Here is a 21,921-nt window from a genome sequence, read left to right on the forward strand (position 1 = left end):
TGTCAACCTTAATGCTGAATTAGTTATTGTGGCATTTCGAAGTATATTTTGATGCTGAGAAAACGAATAAAAAGGGAGGATGGTTAATTTTGGAATTAAAAACAAAGAAACTTTAAAAGTTATAATTAGTTAACAATTTATATATGAATTATATAAATTGGTTCACAAATGTCATTTTTTAACTAGGTGAGTTGATAATTCGGCCAAATTGTCCATAGGTAGATAGGTGGACTTGCACACAACATATAGCATTCACTTCTACATCTTTATAAACAATTATCAAAGTCAAATTATCTGTTTGTTGAGGTAATTAAAAAATATAAAATTATATAAAAGATAAAAATTATAAAATTTTATCTTAAATAAAAAAAATTATAAATAAAATCTAATAAATATATTTAAGGATAAAAAAGAAATAATTATAAAAAAATTAAAAGTTAACGTAAAGAAATATTAAAAATTATTTTTTAAAAATATTTATTAAACAGTCAAATAAATTTTTTAGTTAATAAGAAAATTTTAAAAATTAACTAAAATATTTTTTTAAACATTTATCATTTAGTCTTCTACTATTTTGTATTTTTTTTACATAACTATTATGTATTTTAACAACGTGCCATTAGTCTACCGTTGATCTGTGTTCTATAGTGTGGAAGGATATCTATGCGTCTAATAAGTTTACTTTTGTAGCATATGGTAGACTTTTGGATAAGATTTCCACTGTCAACACAAGCTGTTGTAATTAAAATTTATGAAATAATCAAAGCATAAAAGAACTAGGAAAAGAATAAATGTAGTACTATCAGGTGACATAAATCTTTTGAAAGTAAAACCTTGTTTCTATATATAATAATAATATGTAATAGATAATATCTTTAAAGATTACATACACAAAGTATATTAACTTTAATAACACTAATTTTTTTTAAACTTTTTTACACTCTTTTTTTCTTCCTATCTCTTTAAAAAGGTTGTGTTGGTTTGAATTTTTTTTCTTAGTTGAAGTTTTTCAAAATTATTTCAATATTAATTCAAAAAATAAATATGTAAAGTTCTTGAGTCATTTTTCATTGACGTAATAATAAATAAATAAATAAAAATTAAGCTGGTCAACCAATTATGATGCAACACGCTCTAACATGTCAAGCACTCCATTTAAACATGTAAATACAATATGGGGTTATGAGTGTCTTGCACGTATTAAAGGTGTCGCGTGCTACCAAACTCTTCCTTATACACATACATTATCTTTTTTTTTTAGATTATACACATACATTATCTTAAACAAGTGATAAGAATACATTTTCTTACAAGACTTTTTAACACACTATATAATTGATTAAATCACAAATTTTATTTAATGAATTTATTTTTTAATTTTAAAATTTTCTATAAATTTCAATCAATAATAAAATATAAATTAGAAGGGATGCGTGGTACAAGAAACTAATTTCTTTTGTGATAAGAAAAATTATTAGGTGATCTAAAATTATTATCTCTATAATTACACCAAAGAAAATTAAATATTAATTTTTTATTATATATTATAAAATTTATATATCAACAAGTAATTATGTGAGTGATATTGAGTTGGAACTCTTACATAAGTTTTTGAGTTCTAACATTGTTAATAGAAAAAACATTATTAGGAAGGGAGAACCCATCAGAGGTGTGATGCCAGTGCTCCTTCGGAATATGTTGTGTATGTGTATATATACACTTTGAAAAACCTGTTACTTCCCATTCCCACTTCAACAACCTTGAGGACACAAAGTAGCACAAAGCCTTGAGCATGTCTTCCTTAAAATCCTACGGGAAAGTTGATGAGCATGAGCAAATGGTGCTGGAGGCAAGGAGGAAAACCAGAAAGAGAATCACAATCATAGGCCTCTCCTCAATAGTCCTAGCAGGTGTTATATTTGCTGCTATATTTGGCATTGTAAGCACCACTCATGACAACTCACAAGATGCCAATGATGCTCACACTGTGACAAGTTCACTGAGGGCTGTTTGTGATGTGACCTTGTACAAGGACTCATGCTATAGCAGCCTTGGTTCTGTTGTGGACTCAAGGCAGGTTCAGCCTGAGGAGCTGTTCATCTTGTCAATGAAGTTGGCCTTATCTGAAGTGTCCAAAGCTGTTGAGTATTTCAGTGATCATCATCTTGATGGGGTTTTCAAAGGGTTGAAGTTGATGGATGGAAGGACTAAGGAGGGTTTGAAAAATTGCAAGGAGCTTTTGGGTCTTGCGGTTGACCATCTGAATAGCTCTTTGACATCAGGGGAAAAGTCTTCAGTTCTTGATGTTTTTGAGGATCTTAAAACATGGTTAAGTGCTGCAGGTACTATATTAATTACAAGCATATATGGTATAGTCAATACTTATAGACATGCGTCCAAGTTAATTTTTGGCAAGTAACTATGATGTTTTCACACCCCATATTTTTTTATACTGCCCAAACACCTTTCATGGTAAGAAGAGAAGAGAATAATTCAAATTTGAGTTTCTTTTACCATAAAAGGTGAGGGTGGAGGGGTAGTGTACAAAAAATGAGTAATGAAATGTAGGAAAGCTTCACATCTCCTAACTTAATTGCTGACTAACTTTCCTTGATGCCAATTAGTTTTAAAACATTGCCTTACTTAATTACTAACCAACCTTTCTTAATGTCAATTGGTTTTAAAACATTGCCTAACTTAATTCTTAACCAACTTTTCTTAATGTCAGTTTGTTTTAAAATAGAATCTAATGTGGTGTTAGCCTATAACTAGTTTTTGTTATTTCTTAGTTTGCATTCCCCGTCAACTAACATAAAAATAATAATAATAATAAAAATTGGCCAAGCTATAAATTTATTTCTTATGTTCCATTTGTAATCCTTGTTAAAAGTTTTCAATATCTTTTTACCCTTGTTACTGGAATTGGAGCATGCAAAGGGTAGCTAGCTGATTTATTTGCCTGAAAAATAAAAACAAGCTGCTAGAACTACTCCAATCTGATTTCAATATCAATTCTCCAAATTAGATTACTTAGAGCTAAGGTGCATAATTGTGTCCCTTTTGCTTGATAATAATAAGTGTATAATTTGTTTCCTTGTGTGCTGAAATAGGTACATATCAGCAGACTTGCATTGAAGGCTTTGAAGATGCAAAAGAAGCAATTAAGTCTAGTGTAGTAAGCTATCTTAGAAATTCTACACAGTTCACTAGTAACAGTCTTGCCATCATAACCTGGATCAGCAAGGCTGCAACCACGCTGAACTTGAGGCGCTTACTGAGTTTACCTCATCAGAATGAGGCACCAGAATGGCTTCATTCAAAAGATAGGAAGCTGCTTCTAACAGAGGATTTGAGGGAAAAAGCTCACATTGTTGTGGCCAAAGATGGCAGTGGGAAATATAAAAAAATTTCTGATGCACTTAAACATGTCCCTAATAATAGTAACAAGAGGACTGTGATCTATGTGAAGAGAGGGGTTTACTATGAAAATGTGAGGGTAGAGAAGACCAAATGGAATGTGATGATCATTGGTGATGGTATGACTTCTACTATTGTATCTGGCAGCCGTAACTTTGTGGATGGAACACCAACATTTTCAACAGCAACATTTGGTATGTAACTATATTAATTAATTTTAGGTTTAAATACAATGTTTTTTCCCTATAGTTTTTCTCAGTTTTGGTATTGAGTCCATATAGTTTATTTCTTCTACAGAATTGACCCCTGGTTTAGGAACCAAATCCAAAATGTATACATGATGGCAGTGACCAACAAAATATAGGGACTAAAAACCAAGCTTTTAAAGAGACCAAAATCAAAATTGAGAAAAACAATGGAGACTAAATTTATTTAAACCAATTTTTTTACTTAAAACGCAAGGACTGTGTAAAGAATTTATACGCTGTCATTAAATCCCAGATTGTTATGTATAGTATATTTGTTGACTTTCATAATAACTACTTCAATAGTCATAACTAAGATTTCTGATTGGTTGACAACCGTGCATGAAAACTAAACTCTTAAACTGATTAGGCATAAAATTTAGGGCATGTTTTTCATAAATACTGTTTAGATAACTTGGACATATTTTCATCTTGATTTGTTGGGGGTGTCAGCTGTATTTGGAAGGAATTTCATAGCTAGAGATATGGGTTTTCGCAACACAGCTGGTCCACAGAAGCATCAAGCAGTGGCACTAATGACTAGTGCAGATCAAGCAGTTTACTATAGATGTCACATTGATGCATATCAGGACACTCTCTATGCTCATTCCAACCGCCAATTTTACAGAGAATGCAACATCTATGGCACTGTTGATTTCATTTTCGGCAATTCTGCGGTTGTGATCCAAAACTGCAACATTAGGCCAAAGCTACCTATGCATGGCCAGCAGAACACAATCACAGCTCAGGGAAAAACTGACCCTAACATGAACACTGGAATCTCCATTCAACATTGCAACATTTCACCCTTTGGAAACTTGAGTTCTGTCCAGACATACCTTGGAAGACCCTGGAAGAACTACTCAACCACAGTGTACATGAGATCAAGGATGGATGGCTTTGTGAGCCCCAAAGGCTGGTTGCCGTGGACCGGGAACTCAGCACCAGACACCATTTTCTATGCTGAATTTCAGAATGTTGGACCAGGTGCTTCAACAAAGAATAGGGTGAAGTGGAAGGGTTTGAGAACCATTACTAGTAAACAAGCCAGCAAGTTTACTATTAAGGCTTTTCTACAAGGAGATAAATGGATTTCTGCATCAGGTGCTCCATTTAAGTCTGATCTATGACAACAGCCATAATATGCTAATGCAATTTGCAAAGCTCCCTCAGTGAAAATTGTTTGTACTTTTTTTATTTTTTCTTTCTTTCCCATGATCTTCTTGATTTGTATTATTAATTTGACATTGTATAATGATTCTTTTGATTTGACTATTCTTTTTTTCTTCATACATGGTTTGCACCAATCTTTGTCTCTTTCTCATAATTTTGTTTCACTAGGAGACTAGCATTTTGAATAAAAGGGATCTTAATCTAATTTTTAACGGAGTCCAATGATGTCATAATCGTGTAATTCATGTAGCCAACTTCACTTAGTGGAATAAGACTACTACTCTTGTTGTTGTTACTTGTTGGGGACAAGCATGCAAATTACATCGGGATATCAGAATCATTTTGGACCAACTTTCCTAATTGCTTTAAAGCATATTATTTCTGCAAACTTGTACATATTCTTATTAAGACTTGAATTTTCATAAGAACATCAATGCCTCTCATCCCTTTTGGATGCTATTCCTTTAAAAGGAAAATCATGTAGTTACATTACATCTAACAAATAATGAATCAAATTTATTTTTTTCAATTTAAGCTTTCAGCTGTCTATCTTAGTAGTCCTTCAGTGTAAGGTATATCTGTGTCAGGAAGCCAAGTATTTCCCAATGTAAAATTAAGGACTGTGAAGTTCCAAGCTTGAGTAGCATTCAACAGAGAGTAACCAGGCCATGTTACTCTATTGCTAGTGTTAGAACCAGGTCCATAGTTGTTGAATTCACCATAAAAGAGAGTGTCTAATCCAACTGTTCCATTCCACTCTAGCCACCCAGCAGGTTGAATTACATTTCCAATGTATGACTGCAGATAGACAGTCCTCGAATACACCTTCCATGGACGGCCTAAGAAACTCATCGTGGAATTCAAGTCCGCGACCAAGTCCGGTGCAGCATCAATGCTGCAGTTTTGGATCGAAATGCCAGTGTTTTGATTTGGATCAGTTCTTCCTTGTGCTGTGACAGCATTCTTCTGGTTTGGCAATGGTTTTCTGGCATAGATTTTGCAACCCTGGAAGACCACAGCTGCATTGCCGAAAATGAAGTCCACAGTTCCATAGATTTCACATTCCCTATAGAATTGCCTCAAGGAGTGAACATAGAGTGTGTCTTGATATCCTTCAAAACTGCAACGGTAGAATGTGGAGAGATCAGCATTGTTCCTCACTGCCACTGCTTGGTGCTTTTCGGGTCCAGCTGTGTTTCTGAATGTAACATCCACTGCTATAAATCTTTCTCCAGAAACAGCTGCATTCAACACAAAATCAAATAAGGTATTGGTTCAGCAATTTTTTAACAAGAACAATGATTAATGTAACCGACTAATTATACACTATTAAAGCTTTTGTCAAAGAATAAATGATGAGTTGAAGATTTCTAGTTATACTTTAGAGTCTAATTTATATGTACTATTATAAAAAAATTTACACAACCAATTAATCAGAAATCATATTTGGTATAACTTTTTTAAGTGGTTACTATAAAAGTCAACAAATTTACCATGACAATTTGTAATTGAATAACAATGTAAAAACATTTTAACAATAAGTGCAAAGACTCTTTACTCTATTTTTACACATTAGTAAACTATTCAGCAGAAGAATCTTCCATATAATTAATGTTAAAACTTTTGGTGTTAAGTGAAATCTCAAGAATGGTTTTTCTTAGTAAAAACTTGCCTTCACAAATGAGAACAGTTAGAAAGAACAAAGTACTTACCAAAGGTGGAAGAATTGAAAGTAGTCCAACCATCTATGACACTATGGTTCCCTGTGATGATAGTCTTGTTAATACCATCTCCAACTAGCAATATATTCTTCTTTTCTTTGGGAATAACTACATATTCCTCATAGAGTCCCTCCCTAACATACACAAGGAAATATCCATCTTCAGGCTTTGTATTATTGGGTGCAGCAGCAATAGCATCTCCAATGGAAGTGTAGTTGTCTATTCCATAATGGCTCACAATCACAAAGTCGTACAATAAAATTCCTTGACTTCCACTTTCTTTAAGAATCCTTTCAGTTCTACTAGTACAATTGGATAATTTGGCGCAACTATACTTTGTGCGAAGAAGCTGCAACAAAATAATATTTCAATTTTTACCTTATATATAATCAAATGTAACTCTGATTAAGTAACACCAAGACAAAATTCATGCATAAATTCTCAAAATTAACTTCATTGCTTCTTACCAAATACTAAGGCCACATGATTGAATTATATTCTCATAAATTATTGCATTAAATAACACCAAGACCACATTCATGCATAAATTATCATAATAAAACTTTATTGTTTCTTACTAAATACTAAGGCCATATGATTGAATTATATGCTCTTGTATTTTTATGTATTTATATATGTTGTAGCATTCATGATTGTTTGACAGGCATAAAGGAAAGCTCATGATATATATGAAATGTTCCATTTCTTTCTGATACATTTATTCTTGAAATGATATTATTGAATATGCCTTTGAATAACTTTGTTTTCAAGTTCCTTATATATAAACTCTAGCTAAATAATGGGCACTGGCACATTTGTTTCTAAGCAAACTTGGTATGAAAGCTAAGACAATAATTGAAAAGAATCTTATACGTTTTATGATACTAAAAAAAAGCTAAGAAACATGATATAAGTATGAATAATTTTTTTGTCATTTATGAAAATTTGTAAAATCTAAGAATCATTGCTCATGAATTGATCAGCAAAATGTAGACAAGTTCTCATTAATACATGGTATATATAATGGCATGAAGAAGTTTAAAGGTATATGACACGTGTATGGAAGGGTGCCAATGGCATAAGCAAACAAGACTTCACGTGATTGATCATAAAGTTGTTACATTATGTTAAGGCGTTCACGTTAAAACAGAGGAAAACAGAGCGTACTAGGTCAACCCATTTAATGTGGTTGACTTGACCTATCATTGCTTTTTAATCTAAGTAAAGCAGGTCATCTTAGAAGTTGAAACTAGCTAAGTCAAGTTATTTTGTTTATGTAAGTCGAATCTTTCACCCCATCTCCATGTGATATAAGAAACTAGATAAGTATATTATAATGACGTCAAATATGAAGAGAACAGAGGATTAATCTTGAATTACCCTAGAAATAGAACTTCTCATTAAAATTTTGAGAAAAATATAGTTTATAATAGTGGACTATTAATGATTGAAAGTTTTAGAGATAACAAGACAGAATAATAGAAAGGGTGAAGAAATAGAAACGAAAGGTATGAATTAAACTAAAAAAAAAGGGGGTTATCCTTCCCTTCCCCACTTGACATTAGAGAGACACATCCTACTCAAATTCTCAATTTTTTGTTCCCTTGCAAACTAGTTTTTCACTTTTATTTTAAAGCTTGTTATATTCTACCCCTGTTTAATATCTACTAATGTTCTAGTCTTTTTTATTTTTAATTATTGATATTTTAAAAATCCAGAATATTATTAAGTACTTTTCAACTATATCCCTATTTAACAATTATAAAAATAGTAATCTATCAATTACTATGATAATGATTCATTTATACTCTATTTAATAATTGTTTCAATAGTAATTTATCAAAATATTAAATAAAGATATTTTATCTAAATATAGTAATGTTTTCCTATTAAATGATTCTTAACATCAATAGATATAGAACAACGGAGATACTTTTAAGACAAAAGTTGTTACACAACCAAACGTGTATAACAGCTATTGAAATCTGTATGGAGGAAGTTAATTTTGTCTTACGAAAAGAATAAACTTCTGAGTCCTGACTCCACCAACAAGCAACGTGGACATGTTATGGCAATTTAAATCGATCAAATTTTTTTATTATTATTTGATATCAAGTTGTATGTTTTCTTGTTCTTAGATATATAATAGTCATCACATAAGAAAAATTTAAAAAAAAAATATATGTTTTTTAGTGTTTAATATCCATGTTGTAAAGAAACCGTATGTACCAAAAAGTAAAAAGTAGTAAAGATTTCATTCTGGAATAGAAGTGGGCAAAACATACTTGAAGAGATTTACTTTAAAAAAGAAAAAAGTCAAACTCTTTATGATAAAGCAGACAAAGAACTATGAGAGGAAATAAAAGAAATGGACAAAATCAAGCATAAACTAAAATCAATTAAACCATTCAATGAATCATGTTTTCTGCGCTTGGTTCAGATGACTGAATGGACGAAAAACCCATTGAAGATATGTCCGTCTCCCATGCAAATAAAAGTAAATCAGTGATGCTAACCTAGTCATAACATTAGAACATAGACACAAACTCTTTTTCCAACGTACTCTCTTTCAATGTTTCACTAAACGGTTTGTGACTACAATTATCGTGATCGTAATTGTAGTATATTGGTTGTATTTGTTTATAATTTCTCATAATATTAAAAATTACGATGAAAAGACCGTTCTAACCACAATCATAATTTTAAACCTTATATACTCTCTTCTTTTGGGTAAAACTTATGTGAATTTCATTCTCAAAACTAGTTAAATTCACACGAATTTAACCAATAGAAAGAATATTATTTAAAAAATAGTGTTAAAAGAGAAAATTTATTATATAATTTGAAATCATTAAATTTTTTTTATTTTATTGACAAATATTAATTATTCATTTTATTCATTTTTGTTAATAAAAAATTTTGAATCTATAACTTATTCCTTCTTTCATTGACAGCAAGTTAACTTTATATCTCATTTAAAATCATCAGTATCTTTAGATTTGACTAATATTCATGTGAGCATGACCACTTTTTTCATTTAAGAAAGAGTTAATAAAATTGTCAGTACATGCCACATGAAAATTGACCTTAGACTTAGACAAGGGATGATAATAACAATGTCACATCATACAATAATTTCACATACCATACTCACCAAAATAGTAGTCAGAAAAAACATAGCAATCATCAGAAGTAACACACCAATGCAAAATCCACAAGTGAAGAGAAAAAAAAAATGGGTTGATTAAATTAATTACCTTGATGAGCTTCTCTAGTGGTTGCCTAACCTTGAAGGTCTTGGTGGGGAGACCATGCTTGCGGGTCTTATTCCTCCTTAGGTTTTTGTCAAGAGCCTCAGTGACCAACCCAAGTGACACACTATACAACTGTGTCACATCCTTGAGTGGCACGGCAAGTGCATTGGCAATGTTGCTTTTGGTCACAACCAACCCATCATAGCAAGTGTAGTGGTTGGTGGCCACGGCACTGAGGTAGCTCTCGATTTTCTCGATGAGTTCGGAGTCTGAGGAGCTTGCGGATTTGAGCTCCTCGGATATGGACGCCAAGTAGTCCACATTGAGCTGGTTTAGGTCTCTGCAGTCACCAAGTGATGCAGTCTCAGCATGGTTGAGGGAAGGTGATTTTTGGTGGCGTTGGAGAAAGTCCTCAAAGACTTTGGCTAGTTTTCTTGCCTGTTTGAGGCTTTGTTTTATGGAGAACTTGCCATAGCCATAAGGGTCTGAAGGGGATGAACGAATGGCTGAGAGAATGGAACGGCAGAGTTTTGGATATAGTGTGCCTTTGCAGGCAACAGAAGAAGAAGAAGAAGAAGAAGGAGAAGGAGAAGGTGGAGATTGAGCTAAGAGTAATGGTGCTAACAGGAAGACAAAGAGAAGGGAAATAGAGAGAGGGGGGGAAAATGGTGGAGGTGACATTGCTTTTTTAGGTTCAATGTGGGGTTGGAAATGGGGTTTGTGATTTGTGTCTGTGAATATATGTTTTGGCTTGATGAGCATTTATAGGCCGTGAGGGGTGAAGTTGAGGAAAAATGATTGTGTTTTTTTATTATTATTTCATAAGAATTAAAAATAGGTACCAAAGAGTTACATCATCTCATGCATTATATCCCATCAATTGAATTAGATTTATGTATATTATTTATTCATATTTTTTTTCTTTTCTTTTTCCTCTCTAGTGTCAAGTAACATATTTAGTGTTGACGTAACATTTTTCTATTTTGTCACAGTAATTTTTGGACTATATAACAATTTATGAGTTGAGATTGAGAGAGCTAGGAAGCATAAATGCGCGTAAGGAATTATTAAAAGTAGAGAAATAGTACATGGTGTGGGGTGTGTCGGTGGGGGTGTGTGTGGATATGGTTATACAATGAATGCATATTGCAGAACAAAGGAACGTGCAAGGAAAGGTTTGAACTAATGTTAATTAAGGTTGCCATAGAGATGATGCATTGGTTGGTACTTCTAGTAGTGATGAGGTACTAATTACTACATGTTTGTTGGTTTTCTACCCTTGCAATTATTACCATTTGGTACAACAATAAGGAATAATATCATCAATTTTAATTTCTTGAATTATCTCTTTGTTTATTTTTTTTTCTTGTCTGTCCTTCCTGTGTTTGTGTTTTTCCAGGTTCAGTAATGAATATAGTAAACATATAACTTGAAAAACGTGTGGTGAAATCTAGAATATATGAGTTTGAGATCTCTCACAAAGATACGGATTTGTGTATCTATTTAGGTAGATGTTAAGGTAATTAATTTTAAAAAAATGAGTGATATTTAAAGTTTTATATATAAATTAAGAAAACTCAATTTTACTAAAATATTTTACTCTTTTAAAATTTTCATAATAGAATTATCAAGAATTTTTAAATTAAAATTTCTTAGGAGAGAAAATTATAATTAAAAAATTAAATATTTCATTAAAAACTTAAACGTCAATCGATATTTTTTTATTAAATATGTTTTTTTCTTTGTAAGTTAACATTTTTTATTTGTGGTCCTATAAGTTTTTTTCGTTCATTTTTTGTTTTTATAAATTTTTGTTTGTTTCAATTTTAATCTCTTTAATTATTTTTATTTGTAATTCTCATAAGTTTGTGTTTATAAGAATTAAAATTAAAAAATATAAATTTAGAATAATTAAAAATAAATAAAATATTTTAGAGGGACTAAAATTTAAAAAAAAAAACATAAACTTATAAGCACTAAAAATAATAGAAACCATAAGTTAGAAAAATACAAAACTTACGCTAACCAAAAACATGTTTAATTTTTTTAATACTAAACGTCAATTAATTCAGTCTGGAAGGAGAATATTTATGAATTCTAAGAAATTGATTGAGTAAAGTAAGATAGAATTTCTTATCTATTAAATCGCAAATTCAAACTCATACTCATCTTTTTGGAATGAGTCTAAATATAACTTAAACTGAGGCATCATTCTCTCTAATTTTTGTTTATAAAATAACGATTAAATGCTTGTGATAGTGGTTGTAATAGTAGAATCTAGAAAATATTAAACGAGTAATTCATCTAACACAGATGTGACAGCTGCTTTGTAGATATTCAACAGTCAGTTAAACAAGGATTTAGTTATTAATCATTATGTGGATATATACATATATGTACTAGAGCTCCAAACAAAATAGAATGATGGCATATATATATCATGGACACTTAAAAGCAATTTTAAACACAGTCCTTATTAGGTAGAGTTAGTTAAAAAAACTATCAAATCATATATAAAAGTTGAAGCTTAAGATATGACGTCAGTGATAGTTCAGCTGCTTAGCCAACTTTTATCTTGCAAACTTAGGTTGCAACTTAGGATTGTATTTTTATTTTTTGTTTTTATTTTTTTAGAACTGTTTTCATTTTTAAAATATTAGAATTCTAAAAATATGTTTGGTTTAACTTCTTATTTTCTGTTTTTAAGAAATAAAAACATTAAAAATGCATTTTTAAAAAAAATGTATTTTTAGATTTGCTTAAAATTATATTCCTTAAATTACATTCCTTGTCACCACGTTTTTATTTTACCCAAAATAAGATTTTCTGATTTCAATTGAAAACACTAAAAATGAAATTTTATTGTTTCCAGTTTTTGGTTCATTTGAAAAAATATTTTCATTGAAAATGAAAACAGAAATTCAACTAAACATATTTTCATCATCATTTTCTATTTTCAGTTAAAATGAAAACAAAAAACAACTAAACCAAACACCTTCTTAACTTTTTACTTGAGTTATCATCTTATATATATGACTTTCTTTATATTCGTTTGTTTCAAGGAAGACCACACTTACCCATTCAAGGAGATAAATATGGAAAAAAATATATATCAATGAGTCATAAACATATTATATCAATATGTCTAAAACATGTTGAATCACTTTGAAGAAGGTTGAGATGGTTAGATACGAGGTATAAGAATGAAGTTCATCAAGCTTAACTCAACGTGTTTTAGACATATTTTGAAACATTAGACATTAATGTGTTTTAGACATATTTTAGATATATTTTTAAAAATTTCTAGCTATTATGACAGCGACATTAATTGTGACATGTTTTGATGTCTTTGTTTTCTTTGGTAATGTATAGTAATGGTAGAAATTTTACTACTACTTGAGAACTTGGGTATGTTATATGTAATGAACAATAATTTTTTATGTTATGTGAATACTCGTTTTAATTAGCTTTGTGGACTACATGCATATTATCTTATTTCATGAATGATTTTGTTAGTGAGCGCATGTTATCACTTATCTCATGGACTAGTTTGTCTGTCCCTTAATAATATTTGTTAGGAATTAATTTGTTAATAAATATATATGTTTTGGTGAAAAATTATTAGAACAAAAGTTCTTTATATGTAATCATTATGTTTGTTGCTTAAAAAATTAATAAATTAAAAAAAAAGTGATAATTTAGTTCAAAATGATGTAAAAAATTACTACGCACATATGTACTTGTCACGTGATTGAATATGAACCACGTAGGCTACGTTCACTAATGGAGATGAAAGAATTTTAACAATTAGATTAAATTGTCGTGACATTTGATATTTATGGACTAAATAGATAATTTTCATAATAAAAAATGAAATTGTCGGAAAATATAAACTATGTGCACAAAATTAGCTATTTACCCTGTAATTATATTTGTCAATTAATAGGATTGATCAATCTTCATGTGTATATGGAGATCGACTAAAATTATATGATTTAATTAATAGGGTTGATCAATCTTCATATGTATATGGAGATAGACTAAAATTATATGATTCAAAATTATGTAATTTTAAATTATGTAATAATTTCTTCTAATTAAAAGAGTAAATGATTGGATTAAATATTTTAAATTATAATACAATAGTAAATATTTGTCACGTCTCTCTGTAATAACAATGGTTCAATAGTAAAGCTAGTGGCATTTTACACTGCTCAATACCCATGCCAGCCCAAATTCCACAAACTCCCATCCTGGTCAATGAGACAATCATAGGACTTTGAAAAGTCTAAGTATTTCTGTGACAGTGCCGGTGGTCATTGTTCTCTTTTTCGAAGTGGAATATAGCAAGCAAGAAGCTTCTTATGTTCACATTACACATTCCCGTTGCATTGCATGGTCCAAGACTAGGATATATAATTATTATATTTTTTTTTTGGTAGAGTGGCTAATGTTTTTTTTTTGGTAGAGTATATATAATTATTATATAGTATATAAAGATAATATATTTATTGTCCTCTCAACGTGTAAAAAGAGGTCCAAATTGGATACAGTCAATCAAGTAGCTGTATTCCATCTCCTATAGTCAACCTTGTAATTATGAATAAAAAAAATACTTAAATCAGTAGTATGTTTTTGTGATCTAAGTTCTCTATAAATTAACAATACTCCATTAAAAATATATTATTGTTTAGAAGAAGAAAAAAATAGCTTCAAGTTATTATTTGATAAAGAAAAGTTTTCTAGCTTTCAAGAAATTTGGACAATATCGGAGCAAGAAAAGGTGGATATATAATGAGACAAAAACATATGTTCTTATTGCATTTTGTTGAATGCAAACAACACACGGAACACTGTTCAAGAAGTTTTTGATAGGAGTTTTGCTTTTCCTTAACTTGCAAACGCGTTTTCGGCTCCTATACAAAATAGGCTCTAACTAATTTTTAGATTACAAAATTAGTTGCGATAATGTTATATATATAAAAAAAGATAATATATTTAATTTACGTATATTTAAGCTTATTAGCATTATTATGCACAATTTGAATGATATTCGAGTTAATTTTTTCTATAAAACTGATTTCTGCAAAAAAACACTTAAGTATAACTTAAGTGTAGACATGCATAAGTCATAAATCATTGTAGGCAACTTTCCATGGCCACACTTTCAATTTGAATATATTATTATAAGGAGACAATTATTAATGTTTAGCATGTAATGAAATAAACCTTCTTCTATAAAAAAAAAATATATACTTCATTTTAAATTATTTATTGAAATTAAGAAGTACTCTAACTCAACCCAAATCACGTACACAAAAACCCAAATGATGCCGAAGCCATTTCTTGTTGCTTTGGATTGATGTGGAGATCGAGAGTGTGATGATTGATGATATAAAAATGAAGTTCCAAATATATGCACAGTATTAGGAAATTCTCCATCCGAAGTAACTTTCATGAGTTGCTGAAATTTGTTTTATATAATTTTTCATAACGCCACGTCATTTTCTCTTTAAGTAATACAAACAACTTTATACTTGAATTCAATAACTCTAAAAATTTCTTCGATTGATTTCACTTTCTATACTTTTCCTGTATTTTGTATGATATTAAGATGGATCAATCATTACTATTTATAGCAACTATTACTCTTCTGTTCAAAATTTAAATCAATAAAAAAAATGCTCTTAAAATCAAAAATAAACTTGTCCCAATTCAATCATAAAATCCAATTCAAGATAAGAAGGTTGTCCAAATAATAATAAAGAGTAATCAATTAAACTTAGCCCTATAATTATTAGCCGATGTGTAATGTCAACATCCACATTATAATAATTAAAAGGGTGTCATAGTATCCTCGAGAAATTAGTTATGCACAACACACAACTTTGGTTCATTAACTGAACTACTTAGTGTCTATTATGTACGGTTGGTTGCAGACTTATAGATTGAGATGAAGGAGCAAGCAAAGCAAACCCATGTGGGTCTGTGGATTATAGGCTATCAAGTCAAGACTCGTGGGGACCAAGAGAAGAGAACTCCCCACTTGGCAACTAGTATATGTCCTTCAAACTTTGTTGGTTCCTAATCTATTGCGCTTGATATTAGAGGACATGAGAAAAAAATCTAAGGCATGCATTCTTTTGTGGGGTTAAAGTGTAGAATAGTATATCCATATACACTGGCGGATCCAAGACCTTAAGTCAGTGGGTGTAAATTATAAAAAATAAAATCAGTGGGTTCAATTATATAAATATAAATAAAATAAAATATAAAAATATAAAATTTTATTTACAAATTTAATCAATTTTATAAAATGAGAGGGTGCAAGTACACACCCTCGATTGGCTGTAGATCCGTCACTGTACATATATATATGTGTTCACGTATTACTCATTAATGAAATTTTTATATGTATGAAAAAATTAAAATTCATATTATTATGGGATATAAATCTTATTCTTATCAAATAGATTAAGCTTTGTTAACTTATAAGATAAGTTCTTTTTTTTTTATTTGAAGCGTTACCATATATTATTATTAAAAGGTATGAATTTAAGACTTTGTTAATGATTTATTTTTGTCTGAAAATCTAGTTAATCATTTTTAGTGAATTTTTTTATATATAATTACATTTTTTTTCTTTTGCAAAACTCAAATCTAAAACATTATTTAAAATATTCGAGTCCTCTTGTTATATATGTATACTAGATATGTATGAATGAGTTTTGATGTAGAGGTAGTAGAATGCAACATACAGGCCTATTTCTTATAAGAACTTTTGAGAATTAATTTGTGTGAGATTTTTATATTATCTATAAAAATGTTTCCGCTCCACACTACACTAAATTGAAAGGAAGTGAATTTAAGATTTCACTCTTATCAAGTCATATTATCAATATTTAGATTAAAAAAAATTAAATGTAGTCTTCAAAATTATATGCGATGTCACCATAATCTTTCAAACACTTTGACCAATAATTAGTTCCTCAAAGATTTAATCTTTTGCTTTGTAAAAAAAAAAAAGATTTAATCTTTTTTTCAAATTAACTTGCAACATACAAAATGACATCACATTCATTCTGATAAATAAAAAACAAAAAACTATAGTAGTGACAAAACATTGTTGATATATTAATTTGTTGACAATTTTTTTAAAAAAATAATGATAAAAGAAATATTTAAAGAACTAATTCGGTTATTCAATAATTCTAGAGAATCAAATGAAGAATCGTGTAACTTATTGTTCTCAAGTTATATCAGTACAGCTTATGTGCCTCTAGATTTTCTAGATTGGAATATGGCTTTATCCTACTAGTTTGCTAGGCCAACTTTATTTTTGATTGCGACCAGAGTTTGATCCGAAGACCCACATTTCATGGAACATGTCTGCCTTAGTTTCATATATATAATAAATTTAACTGTTCTTACACTACCAAAAACAAACTTATTTCGACCAATGGATGTCCCAAAACTTTGCTCGATTGCCAACAATGTTGTGAAAATTGAGAATTCATATTCATAAATTTATAAGTCCTAACTAATAGGTCCATCAAAACAAGTAACAACTCACAATTTGTCATATTAAAATGTAAAACTTAATTAACTTCTAATCAACTAACCTAAAATAAAATATAACACAGAAAATTATTGTTGTTATTTAGATATTTTATTATAAAATAAAATAAAAATTTTAATCTTTTTTAAATAATAAAGATGTTTAGGTGAAAGATGTCTAGGTGAATTAGATTTCAATGACTTATCTAAATCATGACAGACCTCAAAAATCATTGAGCGTCTACATGGATACTTATATATTATTCATTAACAAAATCTTTAGAGGTATTTATATATTACTTACTAAAAAAATCCTCACATGGGAAATAAAAAATTAATTTGTTCCTTATTAACTAAAAAATAAATTAAATAATATTCATTATAATTAAATTACTTGTGTATCACCTTCCTTGCAAACCAACATCATAGAGGTAGAACACAAATTGTAACCACAAAGAGGCAAGACATGAACTATTAAATAGTGGAAAACATAAGAACTAGGTAAGAGCCAAGCAGATCAAAGCGCAAGAACAGAACAGAGAACAAAGACACAACATGAGAAAAATAACCATTTTCAGGTCTTAGTTTAGACAAAGCACAAAGCAAAATACCAACGAAAAAAGGAAGATGAATAAAAGAAGAACCCTGAAGATGAAAAAAAGTTGCAAGAGAATGATCAAAGACAAAAGTACATGGATTTTTCAGCTTTTGTGAAGTGGTCGAGCAAAAACTTGATCCAAGAACCTATCTCTAGAAAAATGACATGGATCGTAACATTCATTCTTTAACGTGGAAGATCGCAAATCGGTGTGATATTGAACAATTTAAGATCTTGCTTAAGATTCAGCAAGGGTTTCAGTTAAAAAATCATAAGATCCTGAGATTTTAAATTCATCAGAAAGATGATGAGCTTGATAAGTCATTTGTCAAAAATGAGCACTCATGATAGCAAAGGAAATTGAATTTTGAAGTTTGTAGCAATTATTATAATTTTTTTTAATTATAAAAAAAATATTGTTTAAACTTTCTTTTAACAGAAAGGTCATAAAGAAGCATAGAATCTAAATTTCACACACCATATACATTTGTCCAAATATTATTACTGTAAATCAATTTCATTACAAAATTCAAAATATATTTAATATACTTCCACAAATAAACATACAATGACAAAGATTAAAAATTTAAACAAAAACAATACAAGTTAGAAGAATAAAAATTAAAACAATGTTTAAAAATAAATACTAATTTAAGATTGGATAAAAAATTTACAAATTTTAAAAAATATATATTATGAATGATTAAATATTTAAAATATAATAATATGTAATTAAAACATGCACAAATTTTCTTATCAAAGAATCATTCAATAAAAGTGTTTCATTAAAGACATAAAGTTAAAGGCTTTTGCTATTTCTACTCTCCTTTATTACTAATACACTTTCCTTTCAAAATTTTTTTCTCGGCACTTCCCTTCAGATTTGGGAATTGTCCTCAGTCAATGCATTCCAGAAATTTGCCAAGAAATTATAACAATCTCTCGATTCAATAATATCCCAACACTTTGTATCTCCAACAATTTCAAATTGTTCTAAAAAATTTATGTGCATTCCAGTAACTCCCCCGCCCAACCCAAATAAAAAAGGTAGTGTTATATCCACACCTTTTCTTTTCTAAATACACTCCCTTTTGGTATTTTAATTTGGTTATCGCTTAAATGATTATTTCCCTCACATATCGCACACTCTCCCTCCACATTAATACACTCCTACCAAGGTAATGAAACACTCTTCATCTCTTTCATTAGAATTGTTCCTCTTTCTCTTTCACTCTCTTTCTAATCTTCAATTCAATATTTTCTTGTTTGCTTGGTCTCTTTATCTAACATTAATGTTTTTTCATCATCAAATTCTCAAACACGGTATGTTTGTGCTCATTTTTTGTGATTTATGCTTAACTAAAGGAAATAACTATTTTTTTGAATTTCAAAAAGTAGTTTCTAGAATATTATTTCACATTTTATATTCTGAAAAGTGATTTATGGAATACAAAAGCTAAAACAATATTCTAAAAACTACTTTCTGAAACTTTATTATTATATTAAGGAATGTAATTTCCAGAATTCCGTTTTAAATTTTGCATTTTGGAAATTAACTTTTAGAATGTTAAAAACTAAAACATATTTTGGGAAACTACTTTATGGAATAATGATAAAGGTTATTTTGGCTATAAATAGTATTTATGATAGTAAAAAAATTAAATAAAAATAAAAGGAGAATTTACTTAGAAAAAAAGGGAGTGGATATATCACTTGCCATAAAAAAACCATTAAATCCACTTACTAGGTGTGTTTACTTTCAGAAAATATATTTAAATGTATATTTTCAAATTGGCTTCCATTTGTAGTTGTCCCAGAACTAGTGTCCATCATGAGCACATTAACTACATATTACATTATCATAATTTGTCTTTCTCACAAACATAAGAAAATCTTTTTACTCTAATCCTCTTTCTTCTGTTCATAGCAAAAGGCACAGTCCTACAGGTAAGAAAAAAAAAATATTTTCACAAATTTCACAACATAATCCAAATTTAAAGCACAATAAAAAAGGAGACATGACACAAATACCAATGGTCACTACATCAAGGACCACTGCATAGCAAGAAACCATTTTCGAACAAGGAAAATTTCCTTTTCACAACAATCACAGTCAGTAAGTTGCATACAAGATTAAAGTTAACACTTAAAGTTTTAGATTTAGAACTTCCTCTCCCACTTTTATTTTTCAGAAATTCTTAGGCCTGTTAATATAAGAGAAAAAAAATAATAATATTCTTTCACAAGAGAGACTCATGCAGAGAGATGACAGATAGTGTACTTTTGGGTATTTTTGAAAAAAAGAGAGACGAGTGCATTAGTAACAAAAGAAGTTCAAATAGTAAAAGCCGAGCTAAATATCAATAAGAAGTAACTAAACTTTGAGAGCCCGAACAAAAAGGCCCATTAGTTATTTATATTTTGGGAGTTGTTATTATAACTACCAGAATTGTTATTGGCACTTTAAACCTTAATAAATGACCATTTTACCCTTATGAGTTTTCCTACACTCTCAATCCTTCTCTCTTCCTTTCTCACTTCTCCCTTCCTCTTTCACAACACCCTCAATCCTTCCCCTACCTAATTCATTTTGTCCTCTCTCTTGTCAGACCCATTCAAGACATGGTAAATTATTTTTTTACACAACAGAATCACAATGTTGTGTCTTTGGTAACTCAAAATTGTGATTTCATTTTTTTATTTTCAAAACCTTCAACGGAATTTCATTGTGCGTACATAAAATTATTCACTTAATTATAATTAAAAGTTTAATTTGATTTTTCAATTATTAAAAAGTTCAATCAGACAGATCCAACCATAAGCATGGTCGAGGGTGTGACCAGTCAAAGCCCATAGCTAAAAGGGCCCAAAAAAATTATAATTGTGTTGTACTTTTTTTTCTATATTATTTTCATAAATAAGTTAAATTGTTTTCTTGTTTTATGTCTTTCTTAATTCAACTTAAATATGACATGTAAGTATAAAGTAAAAAAAAAAAATAGTTTTTGTCTAATATGTTACATCCATAAACTCAAGTTAAATGAGTTTTCAAATGTTTGTTTTATTAACAAGATAAGAAATACATGCAATAACTCAAATTATATAAAAATAATAATTAAAAGTTAGTATATTAATGAAGAACAAAAATATATTATGTGAAGAGAATAGAAAAAGTGAAACAAAGAAAAAAAAGATGATTTTTAAGAAATAAAATTGCATAAAATTTTTATATATACATATTGTATATATCTTTTTTTCTCTAGGACGTGACCTTATATAAATATTTGTGCACATATAATTTTTAAATGACCTAAATTGTATGAAAATTGTAATGCAACTTACTTGTTGAGATTTGTTAAAATCATATTGTTTACTTAATGTAATAAAATATATCATTTTTAATGAAATTACATGTCTATTTTTTTATACACAATATGTTTATATTGTTAAATACCTAATTAGGTTCAATAAGGCCACTAAAATGTCACAATGGATTTTTTCATCATGGAAATAAACATTTTTGCAACAGATTTCAATACAATTGATGTAAAATAATTTTTTTTTGCACTAGATGCATTGTAAAAATTATTGTCATTGTTAAAATTTGTTGTCAATGTAAATAGATATTTTTATATTTATTGTCAATATAACCAATATAAAAAAAATTTATTTACACAATTTTTGTTAATTAAATTAATGTTATAGACGAAAATGATATGATTGTAGTGTTCTTAAAGAACTTGATTAAACATTTTAATAGATGGATTCAATTTGAACTTCTTAATTATAGATGGATTCAATTTGAACTTCTAATTAATTAAGAGACTAATTATATGATTAAGTATTATTATTTTTTCCTCAAAAATGAAATAGTTATTTTAACATGGTATTATTGTTCCGTGAGGTGAGCTTAATTTGCACGCGCCTTGTCATTCATTAGTGTTTTCAAGCAATAA

The 21,921-nt window shown here is 29.3% G+C and overlaps 2 protein-coding genes across 2 annotated transcripts; one reads left to right on the plus strand and one right to left on the minus strand.

Annotated features, from left to right (window-relative positions):
* The first annotated feature begins 1,602 nt into the window (after nucleotides 1–1,602).
* On the plus strand, nucleotides 1,603–4,937 carry LOC100811152 (putative pectinesterase/pectinesterase inhibitor 24). The gene is made up of 3 exons (XM_003526313.4): nucleotides 1,603–2,342; nucleotides 3,111–3,611; nucleotides 4,116–4,937. The coding sequence occupies exons 1-3, from the start codon at nucleotides 1,793–1,795 to the stop codon at nucleotides 4,790–4,792; spliced, it is 1,728 nt and encodes a 575-aa protein (XP_003526361.1). The 5' UTR covers nucleotides 1,603–1,792; the 3' UTR covers nucleotides 4,793–4,937.
* A 250-nt stretch (nucleotides 4,938–5,187) lies between these two features.
* Nucleotides 5,188–10,551, minus strand: LOC100816503 (probable pectinesterase/pectinesterase inhibitor 47). Its single transcript, XM_003527488.5, has 3 exons — nucleotides 9,814–10,551; nucleotides 6,548–6,905; nucleotides 5,188–6,076 (listed from the first exon to the last, which is right to left on the minus strand). Exons 1-3 carry the CDS (start codon nucleotides 10,489–10,491, stop codon nucleotides 5,382–5,384), a joined length of 1,731 nt encoding a protein of 576 aa, XP_003527536.3. The 5' UTR covers nucleotides 10,492–10,551; the 3' UTR covers nucleotides 5,188–5,381.
* Between the last annotated feature and the right edge of the window lie 11,370 nt (nucleotides 10,552–21,921).

The sequence above is a fragment of the Glycine max genome, chromosome 6, assembly GCF_000004515.6.
Source record: "Glycine max cultivar Williams 82 chromosome 6, Glycine_max_v4.0, whole genome shotgun sequence".
In the NCBI taxonomy this organism is placed as follows: Eukaryota; Viridiplantae; Streptophyta; class Magnoliopsida; order Fabales; family Fabaceae; genus Glycine; species Glycine max.